This window comes from Elgaria multicarinata, chromosome 7 (assembly GCF_023053635.1).
Source record: "Elgaria multicarinata webbii isolate HBS135686 ecotype San Diego chromosome 7, rElgMul1.1.pri, whole genome shotgun sequence".
NCBI lineage: Eukaryota > Metazoa > Chordata > Lepidosauria > Squamata > Anguidae > Elgaria > Elgaria multicarinata.
The window spans coordinates 103,262,698-103,282,180 of record NC_086177.1 but is presented as its reverse complement, the minus strand read 5'-3'; the positions used below and the strand labels follow the sequence as shown (position 1 = coordinate 103,282,180).

Genomic DNA, 19,483 nt, shown 5'->3' with positions numbered 1-19,483 from the left:
GTATGACTATCAAAGTTATAAAAAGCTGTTTTAATGGAAGAAGCCAGGAAAAATAAAGATGTTCACTTGGTGGCAGTGGTGAGGACCTCCATTGGGGAATGGCAGATAGAGGGCTAAATTGGCCGGTTTGCTACAGCCAGTGCTGTGACACCCTCATATCACTATTTTGCATCTGGCTGTCTTTGGTGAACCTCATGTTCCTGATAAAGAATAAAATAAAACAGATCTCAAAAGCCTGAAGTCTCCTAATAACTTGTACAGTATAGGAGGGAAGATTAACAGTAACTCTGGGTTACGGGTTGAGGATCCTGTAGAACACAGAAATGCCATTTGTTGATTGCTGTAATTGCTGCCTAAAGACCTTCTGTGTCAGAGGAACAGCACACACATGCCCCCCTCCCCTAGTAACATTTACTTTTAGTCTAGACATTTACTTTTCTTTCTTATGTGGTTTTTAAACTGACTTAGAAGTTAAATAAAAACTACAGTTATATGGTTGTATTCTTTTCATTCCGCAACTGCATGGTGGCCCCAACTTGGAATGCGCCCAGAGGCAAAGATAGAGCTGGCTGTGTAGCAAGCAACTTCCCATCTGCCTCCAGGACATATTTTTCTCCATCTATTCCTTGAAAAACTGATACAACAAGATGCTGGCCTTCTTCCTCCCCAGCCCACCCCCTTGCTAAGTTAATTCCCTGTTCATGGAAGACATTAGCAACATAGTGTACTCCATCCGTGCATATATATTTTTATTTTATTTTTTTGCATTTGTTCTTAATTCTTTTTTTTTTCAAGTGCTTTCCTCATCTGAGATGTATGTAGCCAGTCTCCTTCAAGTTCATACCATCTGTCTTGTATTGCTAAGTCTCTCATTAATTCGGATGGTGCATCTGTAATGACAGGTTTGCAGCCTCATCAGTGCCTGGAATTGTGCCTGAAATCTTATTCCTTTGACCAAAATCTACTTCTCCCAAACATTCAAAATCCACTTAAAATGAGTATCTATTAGGTTTTTAAATGGATATCTCTAACACCGCTTTGAATATTTAAAACCTTTGTGGATGGATATTTTCAGTGTTTGCATCAGCTGAAATGCATTTTAGATCTTTATACATTTAAATCTTTGCTTTTTGGATTCAGAAAAAAGGAAATGTCCTCTTTTTGTGCACCATTAAAAATATGCTGTTATGCAAAATAATGTTGATTGCTGCCCCTTGCCCCAAAGGCCATCACGATAGTGTCTATTCTGTACAATCTTTAATATACTGTTGAAATATGCCAAGAAGAATTGCTTACCAAGAACACCAGTTCCTCATGTAGCTATGGTTGCTTTTTAGCCATTGTTTTTATTTATTATTAATAATAGTAAGCACTTGTATAGCGCTTTTCGTGTTCAAAATGCTACATTCAAACAAGAGTTGTAAGATAAAGAGCTTTAGATCAATATAGTTCTCTCCACAAGTTGGATCTGCAACAAAATGTTGCAGTATAAACTCCTTCCTAAAAGGGAATAACTCCTATTCCCTGTAAGCAGGGCGTTCCATTCCTGTCACTCCATTCTATTTTTTCTTTTCCAACAACTCAATCTATTTTCCAGGGTTACTGAGCGTGTACTGACCTCAGTGGCTATTTTGCCTCCTTAAGGTTTTAAAAAAGATTTGCTGGCGGGATTGAGTGGGAGGCTTCTTGGTGGTCCAAAGTGTACATGCAGTGCAGGAGTAACTTCCAAGTTGCACTGATATGTCTTATTTGAGAGTTCTTAGTGTAAGCCTTTAATTGGATCACGTCCTTAATTCTGCAGAAGTCCTTATACTTTCATCTTTCCAGAACTTCCAGTTTTCTTTCTTTCTTTCTTTGTGTGTGTGTGTGTGTGTGTGAGTGTGTTTCTTTCTGGTGACCTTGTGGTTGTAAAGATCCTGGAGAAAATAAATTCCTACATTAAGCAAAAGAAAACATTACATATTTCCAGACACACTTCCATTAAATCTAAAAATTAATGTTTCTCTTTGTCCCAGGGCAACCAAAGGTTTTAGACAAATAGAAATGGACATTCTTCATCATGTAGCTCACCATACGCAAGACTTAAAGCTTTCACATAGGGCGGGATACCATTTTAGATGCAATATTTGCAGCTTTCCATTAGCATCTGGTTGGTCACTGTGGGAACGCAACACTGGACTAGATAGGCCTTTGATCTAACACACCATGACTCTTCTTATGTACGTATGTTCTTATGTCCAAATTGGCTATTTGAGTGGAAGTGCTGTGTTGGAAAGGAACTTCTCATCTCCCTCAAACTTCCCCAGCAGACTTTGGGGTGCAGTGCAATGGGGACCTCCTGAGGAAGGAGGAAAAGGGCTTTCTCAGAGTCCCAGCAAAGGAAGAAGAGAGACTGGAGCCTGCTTGCTTAGTTACTTGTCTTCTGATCTACTCAACTTGCATGGGGGAGGGGGAAGAAACACATTTTATGGGAACTCCCCCTTCCTCATTCCTGTCATGAAATGGCTGGAAGAAGCACAGCCTAACAGTGTGCAGCGCATGCATAGGGAGAATGAGAAAATTGGGTGCCGGTGCGGATATTTTCTTTTTCTCTGCTCCGTTCCCCTTCCCTCCCCATTCCAACCTATACAAATTGAATTCAAACTGGTTAAATTATAAGGACACCGGAGAGGAGGAGAAGAACACTCCCATAGTTTCCCTTTGCCTGTTCACTCCACACGCTCACCCACACACTTTCTACTTCCCTCATTTGATTCTTCTTTAAACTCCCACAGCCTTGTGTGTGTTTGTTTGGGCTTGCTTTTGCTGTGATACAAAACAAAGTAGACACCCAGACATATGCACACAGCTCAGCATCCCTTAATTCTATGGCCAACAAATGGGGCCAGAGCGTGCCTTCCTGAGTCGTGCAGAATCATCCTGAGCATCCGGATGTAACTTCTCAATGGCCCTTAGTCTTCTGACTGATAGATGGGTCAAAGCCTGCTTCCTTCAGTTTTGGAGTCCTAAGCAAACTAACTGGCAAACTAATTGTGTGGTGAATACAAATACAGAGAGATACAGTATCTGTACAAATACAAATACAGAGAGAGGTATGTGGGTCTTCACTCGCTTCATTCAGAGCTACTTTTGCTTTCGGACCTTTATTTATTTTCACTGCTTAAAGCTAAAGTGAGATAATTTTTGCTCCCTAATGTAAGCGCTTAGATATGATGGATTGAAACGTTAAATAAACACATCTTACATGAAGCATTTGTACTTCGAATGTTTTTTTGTGTCCTGCAAAAAAAAAAAAAAAATCAACATTGTAATGAAACCAATGTGTTATTTTTTTCCAGGCTAAAGAAATAATCATGGCTAACCAAAAAGCATCCACTCCTCAGAAACCCTGCGACACCAATAAATTACGAAGGAATCTAAGAAGGTAATTGTTGTGATTTTTCTCTAGCCAGCATCTCAGTTTTATATGGGTTAGAAATAGGTGGTTTATTTGTCAGTATATTGATGCCCAGTGAAGTACAGAGTCTGATACAGAGTAGCAAAAACTATAATGTTAATTTGTATGAAGTACAAATGGAGGCTGTTGACTAATGGGTTGCCCAATGCTTTTATAAACTTGCCTACTTCAGTGGAAGAACCGAGAAAGCTTTTAGAACGACAACCAAGTTGTATTCTATTGACTGTTAGCCTCTAATACAGTGTTATGGATTAAAACTCAAATTCCTCATCAAGAAAGGCTTCTTCAGATTCCTCTCTTTGCAAAGTGATATTTTTTGGGTACCAGAACAACTCAGTGGGAAAAAGTCATCGGTTTGAATTCCCTCTCATCTTGTTAAGCCTCAGCTTTCTTTAAAGGGCTGATCTTACTCAAATGATCCAACATGTATTATTGATCAAGGACACATGACAGAATAGGTTCTCAGTGGAAAGGGGGAAAGGATGATACCTCTTTTGTGTTGTGAACAAAGACAGACAGTATTCCACTGGTGAGGTAGGGAAGCTCTGAGCTAGGTTATGTGTCTTCATCAGAATTTCTTTGCTTTATATTAGACTTCCTTTAGGCCATTAAAAAACCCCACTTCCTTTCTTTCAGGGAATACATTAGCCTGCCTACCACAAAACCTTGTATGTTGCAGAAGATTCTGGGGCATATTCTATGTGCATCTGATATACTCCCTACATTGAACCTGCATTTTGCAGGAAAATATTGGTAGTTTGGCACTATCTGTCTTTCAGAGAGCTTGTCCACCATTACTGTTCTTCACTTTGAGGAACTAAAAGGAAACCCAGGTTCCCCAAATTCAGGCTGAAACAACAGCTTTCACAAATACCTTGCAGGGAAGTAATTTGGTAATATTTAGGATACTGTTAATTGCAAAACAGCAACAACAACCTTCTACTAGCCAATCCTTGACAATACTCCAGGTCTGTCTTCTCCACACAAAAAGGAAAACACAGTTGTCAGTAGGTGGTAAGGAATATGAATTTTCTAAGATGATTGGAGGCCCAAATTATTGCTTAAGTTAATATAAAGAACTTCATGATAACAACAGCCTGACTGATGAGCTGTAGCAAGCTCACGGCTTGTAACAATGGGTAGTTTCCTGTTTTGTCCAAATACAGGCAACTTCAGTATGTACAAATCATAGATTTATTTATTTATTATCCACCCAATAACAAATGTTTTGTGGGCAGATTACAAACAGTACAGCGACACTATCTCTTTTTGTGGGGGATTGGAAACCTGAGGCCCATGCCTGCTCATTCCAGTCCTTGATATCATGGTTTGGAAGATGGTCTGAATGGAGCCAATGTCTAAAATCCCGCTTTAAGAACATAAGAACCTAAGAAGTGCCCTGATGCTGGATCAGACCAAGGGTCCACCTAGTCCAGCACTCTGTTCACACAGGGGCCAACCAGCCATCGGCCAGGGAGGAACAAGCAGGACATGGTGCAACAGCATCCTCTGGCCCATGTTCCCCAGCAACTGGGGCACACAAGCTTATTGCCTCGAATTCTGCAGAGATAGCACACAACCATCAGGGCTAGTAGCCTTTGCCTCCAGGAACTTATCCAACCCCCTTTTAAAGCCATCCAGATTGGTGGCCATCACTACATCTTGTGGTAGTGAGTTCCATAATTTAATTATGAAGAAGTCATAGAAGAAGTCCTTCCTTTTATTTCTCCTGGATCTCCCACCAATCAGCTGCTTGGGCTGACCATGGGTTCTAGTATTTTGAGAGAGGGAGAAAAATGTCTCCCTGTCCATATCCTCTGTACCATGCATAATTTTATATACCTCCATCATGTCTCCCCTTAGGACTCATCTACTCTAAGCAGGATATTCCACTATGAAAGCAGTACAAATGTGGTATATAAAAGGCAGCAGCCACACCAAGCAGGATATGCCGTTATGAAAGTGGTATGAAAGTGGTATATGGTATGTGTCAAAGGGCCCCAAACAGTTGTCAGTGCACTTCTATACTGCTAAAAAGCAGTAGTGTGGCTCCTACCTTTGATATACTGCTTTCATAGTGGAATATCCTGCTTGGTGTAGATGAGCCCTTAGCCTCCTTTTTTCCAAGCTAAACAATCCCAGTTGATGTAACCTTCCCTTGTAGGGGAGATGCTCTAGCCCCTTCATCATTTAAGTTGCCCTTTTCTGCACTTTTTTCAGCTCTATAATATCCATTTTTAGGTGTGGTGACCAGAACTGTACACAGTATTCTAAGTGTGGTCGCACCATAGATTTGTCTAAGGGTAGTACGATACTGACCGTTTTATTCTCAATTCCTTTTCTTATAATGCATAGCATGGAGTTTGCCTTCTTTACAGCAGCCGCACACTGGGTGGACATTTTCATCGAGCTGTCCACCACAATCCCAAGATCTCTTTCTTGTTCGGCCACCGCCAGCTCAGATCCCATTAGGTTATATTTGAAGATATATAATCCTGATTGGTGGTCTTCTGTTCCTTGAAAGTGGTCAGTTGTGGGCATTCTTGCCATAGCCTGAGCATCTTCTGCTCCCTCTGATTCCCATACCTCCCATAAAATTCCATGATTTTTCACGCTGCATCGTTTCACTGTTTTCATCATGAACGTGTCACAAAGTTGGCTTGAATCCAGCTTCTTCCCTGTAATGTCAGAGCCTCTATGAGGAACATGCGGAGATTTTTCAAAACTTTAATTAATCATATTTATGTCATGTACTGAGCTTGAGGAACAAGGTGACCTAGACAATATCAGACGTGACTGAGACCTTATTCCCAGTGAATGATGTCTGTCCCTCAACAATGCTTGTAATTGTGTATTCTTCCAGATAAGGCCCTAGCTTTGTCCTTAAACTTCCTGTTCAGTGAATGTTCTTCAGACTCCTGCCTAAGAGTCAAAGAGGGTTCTTGAACACTGATCAATAGTCTGACCTGATATATACAGTACCTTCTTATAAAATAGAGTATCTGTTGCTGTGTTATTTCAGATGTATTTTAATATTCTTATATCTACTTCTTCCATTGCCTTCTTCCCTCCATCCCAGTTTTTTTTTTTCATATTGTTAAAGGAGTGGCTGACATGCGACATTCCGGTGTGTGTGTGTGTGTGTGTGTATGTATGTTAAATAAATTCTGGGATTGAAATGGCCTTTCTGCTCGGGCTATCTAATTGTAGCCTTTTTATGTTCTCATGCTCACTCTAATTTAATGGCAACAACCTCACTGTATGTAAGGATGAATGAGAGTGACTGTAAAGCACTTAGAGGTATTAAGAGCTCTGCATAAACGACGAGAACCACAGAGCACTAACACTTCATAAAGGACACGGTTTAAATAATAGTGTAAAATTAATGAGAGGTTGTAGCTGGTACAAAATCCAATATTCCAGAGGATGCTCCAGGGAAGACTTTGGCATGCTCTAGCATTTGCTGCACAGTTCAAGGTGCCAGTTGAGTATGTGTGCGTATATGCGTGGGGAGGGGAGGGGACCATAGCTCAGTTCCCAGCATCTCCAGTTAAATGATCTCTGTCTCAGTCCTTGGAGAGCTGCTTCAAGTGAGAAGGCCTGACCTAGTACAAGAAAGCAGCTTCGTACATCCATAATTTTGAATGTATGAATTTTGAAATATAAATTCCTAAACATCTTGGGTTTTGGGGTGGGGAGTCCAAAAGACGGTTCTCCACTCCATATTAACACCATCACTATTGCGTGTCCAAAGGCCTAGAATTAACAAACTAACAAAGAAATGGAGGAAGACGCAAGAGGGAAAGGGATCAAACTGGGATAGGGAGGCCTGAGAGGGAGAAAAGATACATGTCAAAGTTCTTTTTAATTAAAGCCCCCCACAATCTCAGTGCTCAGCCAAAAGCATTCTTCTGATGATGTTCCTTAATCAACCTTTCCCTACCCGGTGTCCTCCAGATGTATTGGACTGCAGCTCCCATTGCAGTCCAGTGGGAGTGTATCTGGAGGGCACCAGGTTGGGGAAGCCTGCTCTAAATTCTCACTGTCTCCTGGGCAAGCTAGGAAAACAGAACCTACTTGCAGCTCATCTTCAGATGGTAAAGATTAAACAGTCTTAAGCTGCAGAATTGTTAATCTGGAGACAGTGGATGTACACTGCTCAGAACACTGTTATTGCTGAATTTTACCAAACTTCCCACAGGGCTGGTGTTAGGGCAATTATGACCACGATACCAAACTGGATTTCTCGTGGCTGGGGTGGGGGGGTGGCATTTCTTTCTCCGACCCACTCCCTCCAAACTGAGGCACTACTTTCCACAGAAGGTTGCCAGAGTGATAGTAAAAGGAATACATTTCAAAGGTGCTAAACGTGCATGTGAACAGAAGACAAATTAAGAGTCCCAAACTTATTTTATTGATCCAGGATAGGAGCCAGCTTGGGATCCAAATTGTTTGCTTCTTTAGAAAGATGTGTCTGAATACTCCCGCAGTACCTGGCGGACAACGAGAAAAGCCACCTTTCGAGCTTGCAGGTGCTTGATATAGAACACCTCGAGAAGTGCTGATGTTAAAAGACTGGACGTTTCCGGTAGATTGCTCAGCACTTGCAATGAGGCAGAAAATCCAGGCTAGTATGGGAGGTGGATCGCGGATCCAGGTTTCACTGCAATTCAGCAGCAGACGCTGGTGTCTGATTTTGTCATCATAATCTGTTAGCCTGACAGTTCTGTCTGGTGGGCATTTTGTAGACTTGCCACAATGCGTCTACTCCAGGCAATTGCATTGCAGTGCTACTGTTTATTCAGAACTTTCTTGAGCAGTGAGGATGAGCTGGGAATAATATACTAGGCTGAATGCACGTTTTTCCAGTGAGACCCTATTTGCTGTTTTTGTTTTGTACTAGCTGACATCATCTCCATATGACAACAGATGTTACAAAAGTGCCTGATACTGTGCTGAACTCCATAGCACCATAAAATTGACAATAATCTTCCTGATGGAAAATATTTGAGCCTTGAGTTCTGAACTGTGACTGGCAATAAACATTTCTACTTCTCATTTTTTTCTGCTTTGTGAAGGTGACTAACATTTATTTTATTTATTATTTTATTTTTATTTATTACATTTTTATACCGCCCAATAGCCGAAGCTCTCTGGGCGGTTCACAAAAATTAAAACCATCATAAAACAACCAGCAAGTTAAAAACACAAATACAAAATACAGTATTAAAAGCACAACCAGGATAAAACCACACAGCAAAGTTGATATAAGATTCAAATACAGAGTTAGAACTGTAAAATTTAAATTTAAGTTAAAATTAAGTGTTAAAATACTGGGAGAATAAAAAGGTCTTCAGCTGGCGACGAAAGGAGTACAGTGTAGGCACCAGCAGACCTCTCTGGGGAGCTTGTTCCACAACCGGGGTGCCACAGCGGAGAAAGCCCTCCTCCTAGTAGCCACCTGCCTCACTTCCTTTGGCAGGGGCTCACGGAGAAGGGCCCCTGTAGATGAACTTAAGGTCTGGGTAGGTACATATGGGAGGAGGCGTTCCTTCAAATAACCTGGCCCCAAACTGTTTAGGGCTTTAAATGTCAATACCAGCGCTTTGAATCGGGCCCGGACCTGGACTGGCAGCCAATGAAGTTGTAAAAGGACTGGCGTAATGTGATCTCGCCAGCCAGTCCCTGTTAGTAAACGGGCTGCCCTGTTTTGTACCAGCTGAAGCTTCCGGACCGTTTTCAAAGGCAGCCCCACGTATAACGCATTGCAGTAATCCAAACGAGAGGTTATCAGAGCATGGATAACTGTAGCTAGGCTATCACTGTCCAGATAAGGGCGCAGTTGGTATATCAGTCTAAGCTGATAAAAGGATAAAACATTTAGCATTTCCATATATAATGTAATAGCAGAGAGGAGTGTATTGGGAGTAAGCTTTAAAATTCTATAGAACAAAAGGGAGACCTAATTCTGTTCACATGTGTACTTGCAAAAAACACTTGAAATTTGAATATGACCCTTGGTGTGGTAGTCTCCTGATGGCATTTATAGATGATGGACTGAAAATCCATTATGAGTCATGCAAAGAGAGTATTTGGATGAAGGCCTTCATTTTGCTTCTGTTGTCATTGCCTTTGGAGTTCTTGCCACCATTTTTTATAATTTTTTATAAGTTAGAACACTTCTCAAAAATTAGGAAGTAAATAACCAAAGTTAGCAAACATGTGTCTATCTAGCTCTATAATACAGATGTATAGCATGCTAAAGAGGGCCAAACTCCAAGACATACTGTAGATGGGTTCTGATTCTGGCACAGATAGGCCAGGATCAGATGGGCTGGAGCAGGTTGACACAGACATGGAGAGGTTGGAGATCAGATAAGTCAAGCCAGACTGTTTATCAGCCTAAGGAGCAACTGTTATATAGAGCCAATTCTTCTGGCTGGGCTGATGAACTGCAGCACCCATTCTAGAGCACAGGTAAGGTCAGGCCAGTAACTCCTTCAGCCTGTAGGCTGACTTAGTGGTGCAGGGAGTAAGGTGCCCTAGTCTGAGTCCTTATAGTAGTAAAATGATAGAAAAGACCTTATCTCTGGTCACAATCCACCTGTCTTCTGGAGATGGGCCTCCAAAGATTATCTCAATGAACAAGCAGGTTCATATAGGACCAGCAAGCCTTCATTGTTTTACATAGCCCTGATGAGACCTTGTCCCTGAGTATCTGCCATCAATCTCCTCTTAGATTATTGTTGTCCCTGAGTTTGTCTTTCATACTCACACGTTACCAGCAAACAAAATGAAGTAGAGCAAGAAATCCCAATTGAACATGGTGACATAATTCCTGAATTCAATTTCCTATAGCAAAATGGATTATAATTACATGAGTGTTCCTCGTGTGATGTGATGACAGCTTTAGATTCAAGAACTTGGGTGCTTCATGCTGTTTCCTGCTCTCTAACTGCACCACTTTCTTGTCACGGAAAATCTATACTTCCGAAATAGTGTGCATGAACATTCTGTTCCTAATTCTCTGCAGGCTCCTGGTATTTTATTTATTTATTTATTTATTACATTTTTGTACCGCCCAATAGCTGAAGCTATCTGGGCGCTTCACGAAAATTTAAACCATGAAAAGCATAATAAAACAACCCACAGTCTAAAAACACAAATACAAAATACAATATAAAAAGCACAAGCAGGATAAAACCACACAGCTGAAATTGATATAGATTAAAATATGGAATTAAAACAGCAAAGTTTAAATTTAACAAATTAGGTGTTAAACTACTGAGAAAATAAAAAGGTCTTCAGCTGGCCATAGCTAGAATCATAGACAGCCAGCACTACTGTGTGATGTGCTAAGGGAGATTGTCAGCATATTCTAAGCACGGAGAACCATAAAAGAGCTTGGTGTAAGCGGTAAGATAGGCACACCCTCCATAAAGTCAAAGAGTTGGGATACCGATTTTATACAAGAGAGTGCAGTTTGATACAAAGAATTTTATTCTAGTGGCAGGTGCATCATTTTGCAACAGCTGCAGCTTCTGAATAGGCATCAATAGCAGCCCCACATAGAATGTTTGGCAGTACTTGATCCTTAAAGTGAGCACTTCCTTAATAGATGGTGTTCAACCCATGATGGAAAGAACCGTCTCACAGATGGATCCAGTCGTTCCTGGCAAGATTTAGTCTGCTGGAATGGGCAGTGGCCTAGGCTACATGCAGTTGCCAGCACTTCTCCAAGCATCTTGTCTATATCCCTAGGTTTGTTTTTGTATTTTAAATACTGGAATTAAGACAGGTTATTGTGATAGCAAGATGATAAAGACTTGGTTTTAATCGTGACATCCCTGTTGGACTGGATGCAAGCAGCTTTAATCTGCAAAGTACTTTGCCCATATGTCAATAGGAATCAACGGGTGCATTTTCCTCCAGGTTGGATGAGCAAAGCTGCAAGAGGTTCTAAATTGCTTAAAACAGTTTTCCTGGGCATAACTGAATAGATGCAAAGGTGGCCAACAAGACAATTTTCTTCACTGCAAAGGCACAATCTCTCATGTATTCAACTGGATTCAGCAAGAGGCCTCTGCCACTTGTCCTGTGGATATCTTCCTTTAAAAAAAAAAGATTTTTCAACATGTGGTAATCACATAGGTTCATCTAGTATAGAACATGGTGAGCAAAAGATAAATCTCCAGATGTTTTCGACTTCAACTCCCAGAGGCCTCTGCTAGCATGTCCAACTAGGAGTTGAAGTCCAAAACATCTGGAGATCCACTTTTTGCCCATCCCTGGTTTAGGGAACCCATGTCCAGAAATGGATTATGTGATGCCATTGCAGATTTTTTTTTGTTGCTGCTGCTGCCACCATATTGCTTTGCTAACTTTGTAAATAAGTAATGCAGTTTCTGAGTCCAGCAATTGGAATCTGGGATCATTCAAAAACCAAAACAAAACTTCTCTCTATCATTTAGCACTCTTTAGGGATGTGTGGGGTATTTAATTGTATGCTAAGTGCAGAGGTAAGGTTGCTGAGCAAGTGTCTTTGGAGCCCACCCCCAAAATGACTAAGAATCTGATTCAAAATCATAACACATTTTTGCAAATGAGTCAGGGAGACAGCAGTTGATAACCTCTATGGGGTAACAATTTGCAAAGCATTTTTTCATAACATTAAAGCCATTGTATTAAATGGTTTAATAGCATGCAAGATCTAGCTACCTATCTAAAACATATCCAGCAAATATAGAACTTTTTGAACCTCTGCCTGTCTCACTAAAGGCCAAACTAGGTGTGAGGTAGCAAGCACATTTTTGTCATGTAAATAGAAGCCCTAAGGACACCTGAGCAGCTTCCAGGCCAGGGTTAGTGAGGGGTGGGGGGAGTTTAACACTTTCCCTCCCTGTCACATTCCCAACCTCTCCAAAGCTAAAATTAAAAACCAATAGCCCTCCCAGAGAAGCAGGTTTTGTTGGGACCATAGGAGAGAAAGTATTAAACTTTATTTATTTATTTATTTAATTTATATACCGCCCCATAGCCGAAGCTCTCTGGGCGGTTTATAAAAGTTAAAAACAGTGAACATTATAAAGTATTCAAAATTTAAAACCATCAAAAACATAAAAGCAGCAGTATAAAAACAACAGTATCCATTTAAAAACAACTACATATGAGGAGAGGTATACTGTAACAGGGTACTGTAATATCCTTCTATTTCCATGATATATATATATATAATCCAGCATCTGTGCAATATGATATATGAGAAACTGTTAGCCAATTGCCACACAGCATCTTTGAGAACGACATTTATCCTAATCATTGCAAAGAACAACCTTTTAAGAATGGGATGTGACTGGGATGTGTTCTTAGGATGTTGTTGTTTTTCAATTCTACTTAAGAAGGTTCAACATGGGCTGGATTGCATGTGTATAGTTTGCTGATCTCTTTTTACCAAGCTCCTCAGTTCTTAAACTGCTATCTTCAGTCTTGGTGGATCTATCTTTCTCTCCATACCCCACGCAGTCCCAGAGCTGTTCAGGATTCCCCCTCTCCCCTCCTGCCTCACTATTAATATACCAGAAACCATGCACATGGGTTTGGTCATAGCTCCCATGGTGACATTCCAGTTTTCCATTGCCCTTTCCTAATCAGACAGCTACTTGGTTGGAAAACTCCTAGGCAGATGGTCACCATGACACCGAAGAATTTGATGCTGGCAGCTAAAAACACGTGTGATAGGAAGTGGCCAGCTCTCGCCCTGTGGCTGCAATCAGGTGTTTAGCCAGAGTTCAAGTGCACCAGCTGACCAGAAGCCACGTCCTTTGGTTGCCTATTTTAGAAGGGGCACAGGAAGAAATAGGGAAGGAAGAACAAGGGCGGCAGAAATCGCTGCTCTCCTAATTACTTCCGGTTCAGATCATAACTAGGTATGAAAAGCACCCCCCTTTCTCCTTTTTTTTTGGGGGGGGGGTCTCATACTGTCATTTCCAGCAATGAATGGCCCTCTATATAGATGGAACAGGCAATTGTGAAGTTCCACTGAGCAATGACTCTGAAAAATAAATACATGAAAAGCTGCACGCTCTAGAAGGCTTCATTTATCATTGCATTTCACTGTGAGTGATTTGGCTGTGGCGGCACCTCAAACGAACAATTTGTACTTCCAAATAACATGGCAGTAGCACGCTCAACCACTTAAAGAATGTTTAGTTGTGATTACTTCAAAATCACAACACGTTTTTGCAACCATTTTTTATAACCACTACTCTGTTAAATTCTAACCTACTTGCGTATTACTGGAACCTCAAAAAGGTGCCTTTTGGAAATACCAAGCAACAACATTTATTAATTTTAAATTATTTTTAGGTTGCCTTTAAGAGTAGAACCCATAAAGCAGGAGTGCAGAACCGCTTTCAGCCCAAGAGCCAAAATCCATTTGGGAGACGCTCTCGTGGGACACTTCCCTGTGGTGGGTGGGGCCAAAGGCAAAAGATCACAGCTTCCCCCCCCCCAATTCAAAAAGCTGAGCCATGGCTAGGCCGCCAACCCTTTTGAATAGTGAATAGTTTGTGAGCATGTTTAAACCGTGGTTATGTACCACCATGGATAGTAATGAGTCACAGGACAAGCTGAGTCATGGTTCACACAGCACACTTAAGCCATAATGTTTAGCCCAAAATGCTTAAGCACTGGCTTAGCTTGTCGTCTGAACAGGGTCATTGTATGGTTATGAATCTGAACACTTCATATCACAGTTCCAATTAAGCCTAAACTGATGTAATCATTCCATTTCAAGAGCAGCCAATGTTTATTTGTCAACAAAAGGTGTGTTTTTATCGCAGCTTTCCAGAGTTTTTGTGTAATTGTGGAATTATATTGAAAAGGATAAACAGCTGGAATGAAGCAACTGCGCTAATTCTGCAATGAAGATAATATGATGAAAAGAAGTTCTTCTTCAACAACCTGCCAATTATACCTTGATGCAAAGCAAATTGCTACTTTAAAATTATTTTGCATAAGCTAGAAAAAGCCAACCTATTTGTAGACCTTCTGGTTATAACACACACAATGGATTTTGACTAGCCTTGGTTTTAGACTCACTTTTGATTTAACACATAAGGTACAAAAACAAGACACTTGAAGGGAAAGCAAGAGATAGCAGCAAATATTACATGCTGCTCACTGTTTCTCTGTCTTCCATGTTTGTCCCTGTGAAAGTTTGAGGCCTACAGAGGCAAGGTAATAAGGTCAAGCCCAGAGGCCTGGGGTTTCCTTGAGAGGAGTAGTTTAATTTTGCCAGTTAAGATTCATTTCTTCAAGGCTGAAACAAAAAATTCTTCTTTTGGAGGAAGAGGGTATAAAAAGATAGAGAGAGAGCCAGAGAGAGAAAAAGGCAGAGCATGAGAAGCAGCAGCCTGGAGAAGCCAGTCCAACTAGGGTAGGGGAACTTGCATTTTTGCAACTTTTATTTTCTCGTAATGCCTTTTGTATTACTCAGCTCTATTGACTAAATACCTTTAATTGCCATTGGCTTGTTAAAATTTACTAGTAAACTATTGTGTTAAGCATCAAGTGTCTGGAGTGTCACTCACCCCACTTCTAGAGTCTAAATGCCACGTTATTGGGAAGGGGGAGGTTAAAAAAGGAAGGTGGGACTCTTAGGGAGGCAAGAGATCCTTAAGCAGTTGCTCAGGGGTCCAGGTCATTGCTGGAACTGTGACAGTCCCTTCAGCTGTTTATGATTCATCCGCTTTTTTGCAAGCATACCCTCAAGGTCTTCCCCATCCATTTCAGTGCGTGAGTCAATTCTCCATGCCTCAGCCCCTGCTATTATGTAAGCTTTATATGGTTTTGTGCATCCTACCATTGTAAATCTTACCATGGCAAGCCAGGAAGTGGAAAGAGCAGCCTGCAAGGAATCTTTTAATCTCAAAAAGTGGAAGAGGTTGGCATAGGAGGAGACCCATAATCAGACCAATGATTATGCTGGTCTGTCCTCTAAATCAGGGGGTCCCCAACCCCCGGGCCATGGACCAGTACCGGTCCGTGGCCTGTTAGGAAATGGGCCGCACAGGTGAGCTGCTTTCACCCACGCACCCACCCCCACCCCAGCGTACCTGGGTGCGGGCGCCATCTCGCCTGCCCAGCCGAAGCGAAGCCAGGACGCTGGGGTGGGGGTGGGCGTGGCTTCCCAAAACCATCTCTTCAACCCCCTCCCCCCAGTGCATGGAAAAATTTTCTTCCACGAAACCAGTCCCTGGTGCCAAAAAGGTTGGGGACCGCTGCTCTAAATCTCTTGCCTTGACTCCAGCTGGGAGTGAATCCCCCATAGTGTGAATCCCCCAATGTTAGTTGATACTTGTTTTCCAGGGCCTACAGCAGGAGGCACACAGTAGTTTTAAAAGTGGGCTGAGACATTGTTTTCCATGGCATGCACAAATATTTCTTTTGTCCTACTGTTGCGTCTGGCCAAACTGGTTTTGCAGGTTTTTGAAACAATATGCAAACCTGCAATCCTTGGAGTCTTTCAAAGTCTTATCCTTTTCCTTAACCCGGGGTCCCTCAGGAAGCTGAATGAAATGAGCATGTAGTTGCTCCAGCTTTACCACCAGGACAAGAGTCATCCTAAAATACCCACTTAATCAATAGCTGTTACCATCTTCTGGATTACCAGAGCAGTATGGCACTTAAATATTAGTGGAGGATGGATTGGGGTGGGTAACGATTGTACTGGAGTATTCAGTTATGACTGAACCAGTTATCAGTCTCTGTCCAACCGGGTCTGGTAGGCAGGCAGGTTATATCATACACGTTGCAAAGGATTCATTTTAAGAGGCAATAGTTGAATCAGGCATCAAAATTATATGTCTGTATTCCTGGGAAAAGATGCAACATGAATTCTAGGGAACTACAACTGAAGACTCTTAACAAAATATTTATAGGATGTTGCCTATGAAATTAATGCAATCATGTAAATGTTGCCTGTTAGGAAGGTTGGAAGGGAAACTAGGGGTTTATGAAAAACAAAGGTTAACCGATGGTAGCAAGGTAGGGTTTTTGCCCCTTATTGAAAAGAAGGTAGCTTGGAAGCCTAAATGCAACCAAGGTAGAGATGTACAAAAAATCATTTCTTTTCACAATTCATACAAGCATGTCGCGTTCATAACCTTAAATGTGGATCTATGTTTTGGAGTAATGTTAGCATATTACTGAATTTGTGATTGCGTTTTGCAAAACGTATTTTTTAAAAAAATGTGTATTCTGTAATGCACAATTTGGTCGGGAAGAAGGAGGGGAAGCCATTTTCACACTTTAATTAATGGGGGAAAGTGCGCACTTTTGAAAAATGTCACAAAAATCTGCGCTTTTCTCATTTGAAAGAGCAAAAAACAGATTGAAAATGAGAGCAAGCTGAAATGAGCTTAAAAGTGAATTTTAGAGAATTTTGGTGAGCTTGAAAATCACGAGTTCTCCCATCCGTAAGCCAAGGTGAGGGACGGGCTTACACATTATGTGTAATTCTTGACAATTTGCCAGCTCTTTGTGACAAGAGGTAAAAGTGGGATGAATGTCCCCATCGTGATAAATTACCACTGTTTCAAACCATCTTCAGCTCTGTTAAAAAAAAAAATCCATGAAGTACCTGTCTCCAGTATTTAAAAAAGGTCTTGAAAGAAGCAAGCAGATTATTTGACAAGGGTATTCTAGGAACATAGGAAACTGCCTTATACGGAGTCAGACTTGCCCAGTATTGTCAACACTGACTGGCAGCAGCTATCCAGGGTTTCAGACAGGATTCTTTCCTAGCACTACTTGGAGATACCATGGATTGAACCTGGGACCCTTTGCATTCAACACATGTGCTCTGCTACTGAGCTATGACCCTTTTGTCAACTAGCTCAAGTACCAGCATGTTGGCTATCAGGTAATATCCCCCAAACTATTTGGATAATGTAACATGTTGATGAGTAAACTTGTGAAATTGTTGTCTGGGACGTGCTGAAGAAGCTACTGGGTAAGTATATTTCTATCATAACTAAAGTCTACCAGATCCTGCCAACAGAGTTGTATCTTGGAAGTCCTTTTCAACTTAAATACCTTCTGTTCTGTTTTAAGATGATGTCCTTCACATAACCTTTAGCTACATTTTGTTTGATTTGTTCTTTATTACAGAAATGAATGTACAGAGAAGCTGGAAGTGGACCCTAGCAAGTATTCGTTCCCTGATGTAACAAATATTGTCCAGGAACAAGATCGGATCGGACAAGGGCCTTTAAGGCTTCAGCGGCAAAAAATAGTGGATGCCGAGAACAGATCTGTGGGCTTTGATGACGACAACCCAGATGTTCCACCTTTAATTTGAAAGATTGATATGGAGAGAGTTTCTCTTGAGTTTAGAGCACTGTGCATTTGTTGAAGGATAAGCTTTGTGCCTTTTATCTGATGGCCTTATTCTGTTGTATAAACAAATGGATCTGCTTTTCTATAAACCCATCTACTTTAGCTGTCTCTAGTGGTAATTGAAATCCCTGTCAAGAATGGAGCCCTAGTCTACTAAACATAACATCAATTCACAATTACATGGGCCTTGTTTCACATGTTGTGCTTAGTCAGGGCTCTTACATCAATTCCAGGGATGGTGTGAATCATTTTCAGGGTCTGAGGCCAATCTCTGCTCTCACATAGTGAAATTGCTTCACGATACAAGGCCAGGCTTGTTCTAAGCATCTGAGGTGGAGATGGGGACAAAGAGCAGATCCAGGGTTTATTCTTTCCTGCTTGCTTGGAGGAAAAGAGAAGATTTAGCAATGTTCCAAAGTATCACAAGACACCCAGAGTGAAGGGGTCAGTAGTAAAAAGTTTCTGTATTTAGAGCACTCCTGAGACTTTTAGTGAAAGCATCCATGTCAACCTTTTTTTAAAAAAAAAACTAGTACAACCAAATATTAGAAATGGGCACAGAAATAAGGCCATGAAAATGAGTTGTATGGGTAAGAGCCAGCCCCAGCTTGCCCTCCCAGTAAGCTTTGCCCCACTTCCTTTCCTTTTCCCTCACTTTCTCCCCTGACATCTGCCCCTTGGTACCCCTGTCTCCATCTCTGGTTCCCCAAGTCCTCCGCTGTTTCTCCGTTGTTTTTCCAGGTAGTTCTTGTACTGGGTGGGTTATTGCTCACCTCTACGGATGCATATTCAGTCCTGAGCAGTCAGGCCTACTAAGCATGGCAGGGGTGAAGGAAGGCTTGCCTCTTCCAGTAGTGGACACGTGTGGTTGCTGAGCAACAGTACCTGCAATTCCTGCCCTATTTCCCTTCCTGTTCCAGACTAACTCTAGTAGCGAACTTTGTTGAAACAAGTACAACTGCACTTGTCTTAAAGTGGCAGTGGTTGCATCACACAAGGAGGGAGGGGAAGGAGTGTAACCCCAACGCCCTCACCCAGAGGGCCAGCCAGTGGCCTTCTGGGTCAAATTCTGTTCATGTGGTGCCAGTCCTCAGTTATTAGTGTGGTCCTTACTGTGGCTGCCTTACTGTGAGATGTTAGTTGCTAAATATCCTAATAGGTTTGACAGGATGGGCAGGATTGGATTAAGTGCTGCAGGCACAGCTATGCTTCCTCAAAGCAAGGGAAACCTTTGCTATTCTTCCTGATGTCCTCTGCAGTCTCACTGGAGGAGATTTGAAAAGCCATCATCGGTCTGAGCTTACATATCAGACTAGATGGATTAATAGTCTAAATTCATGGCAGCAACTTAGGCCAAACACAGCTTTTCTCTATTGACCATTACTGCCTGTAAGACTTGGCCGAATTCTCTCGAAGGTGATAGTTGTATTTGTGCTGTACCACTTCCAGACTACAGGTGGGGCTCACATCACGGAATAACCTTCTGGGTTAAGACAAACCTGCAGTTTGAAGTTGTACAGGGCAGAGACAGATTTACCACCTTCATGAGAACTAGGAGGCCTAAGTGGTAAAAGTTTATGCAAGGCATTAACTGAAGAGACCTCGGATACCAAAGGGCTCGTTACA

General features: G+C 41.6%; 1 protein-coding gene across 1 annotated transcript in view; it reads left to right on the top strand.

Moving 5' to 3' along the window:
• Window positions 1-17,940, top strand: part of DNAAF11 (dynein axonemal assembly factor 11) — a 51,275-nt gene extending 33,335 nt beyond the window's left edge. The window contains exons 11-12 of the mRNA XM_063129918.1: window positions 3,339-3,424; window positions 17,630-17,940. Of these exons, the coding sequence (XP_062985988.1) occupies window positions 3,339-3,424; window positions 17,630-17,819 (276 nt within the window). The 3' untranslated portion in view covers window positions 17,820-17,940. The remainder of the gene's footprint in view (window positions 1-3,338; window positions 3,425-17,629) is intronic.
• The last annotated feature ends 1,543 nt before the right edge of the window (window positions 17,941-19,483 follow it).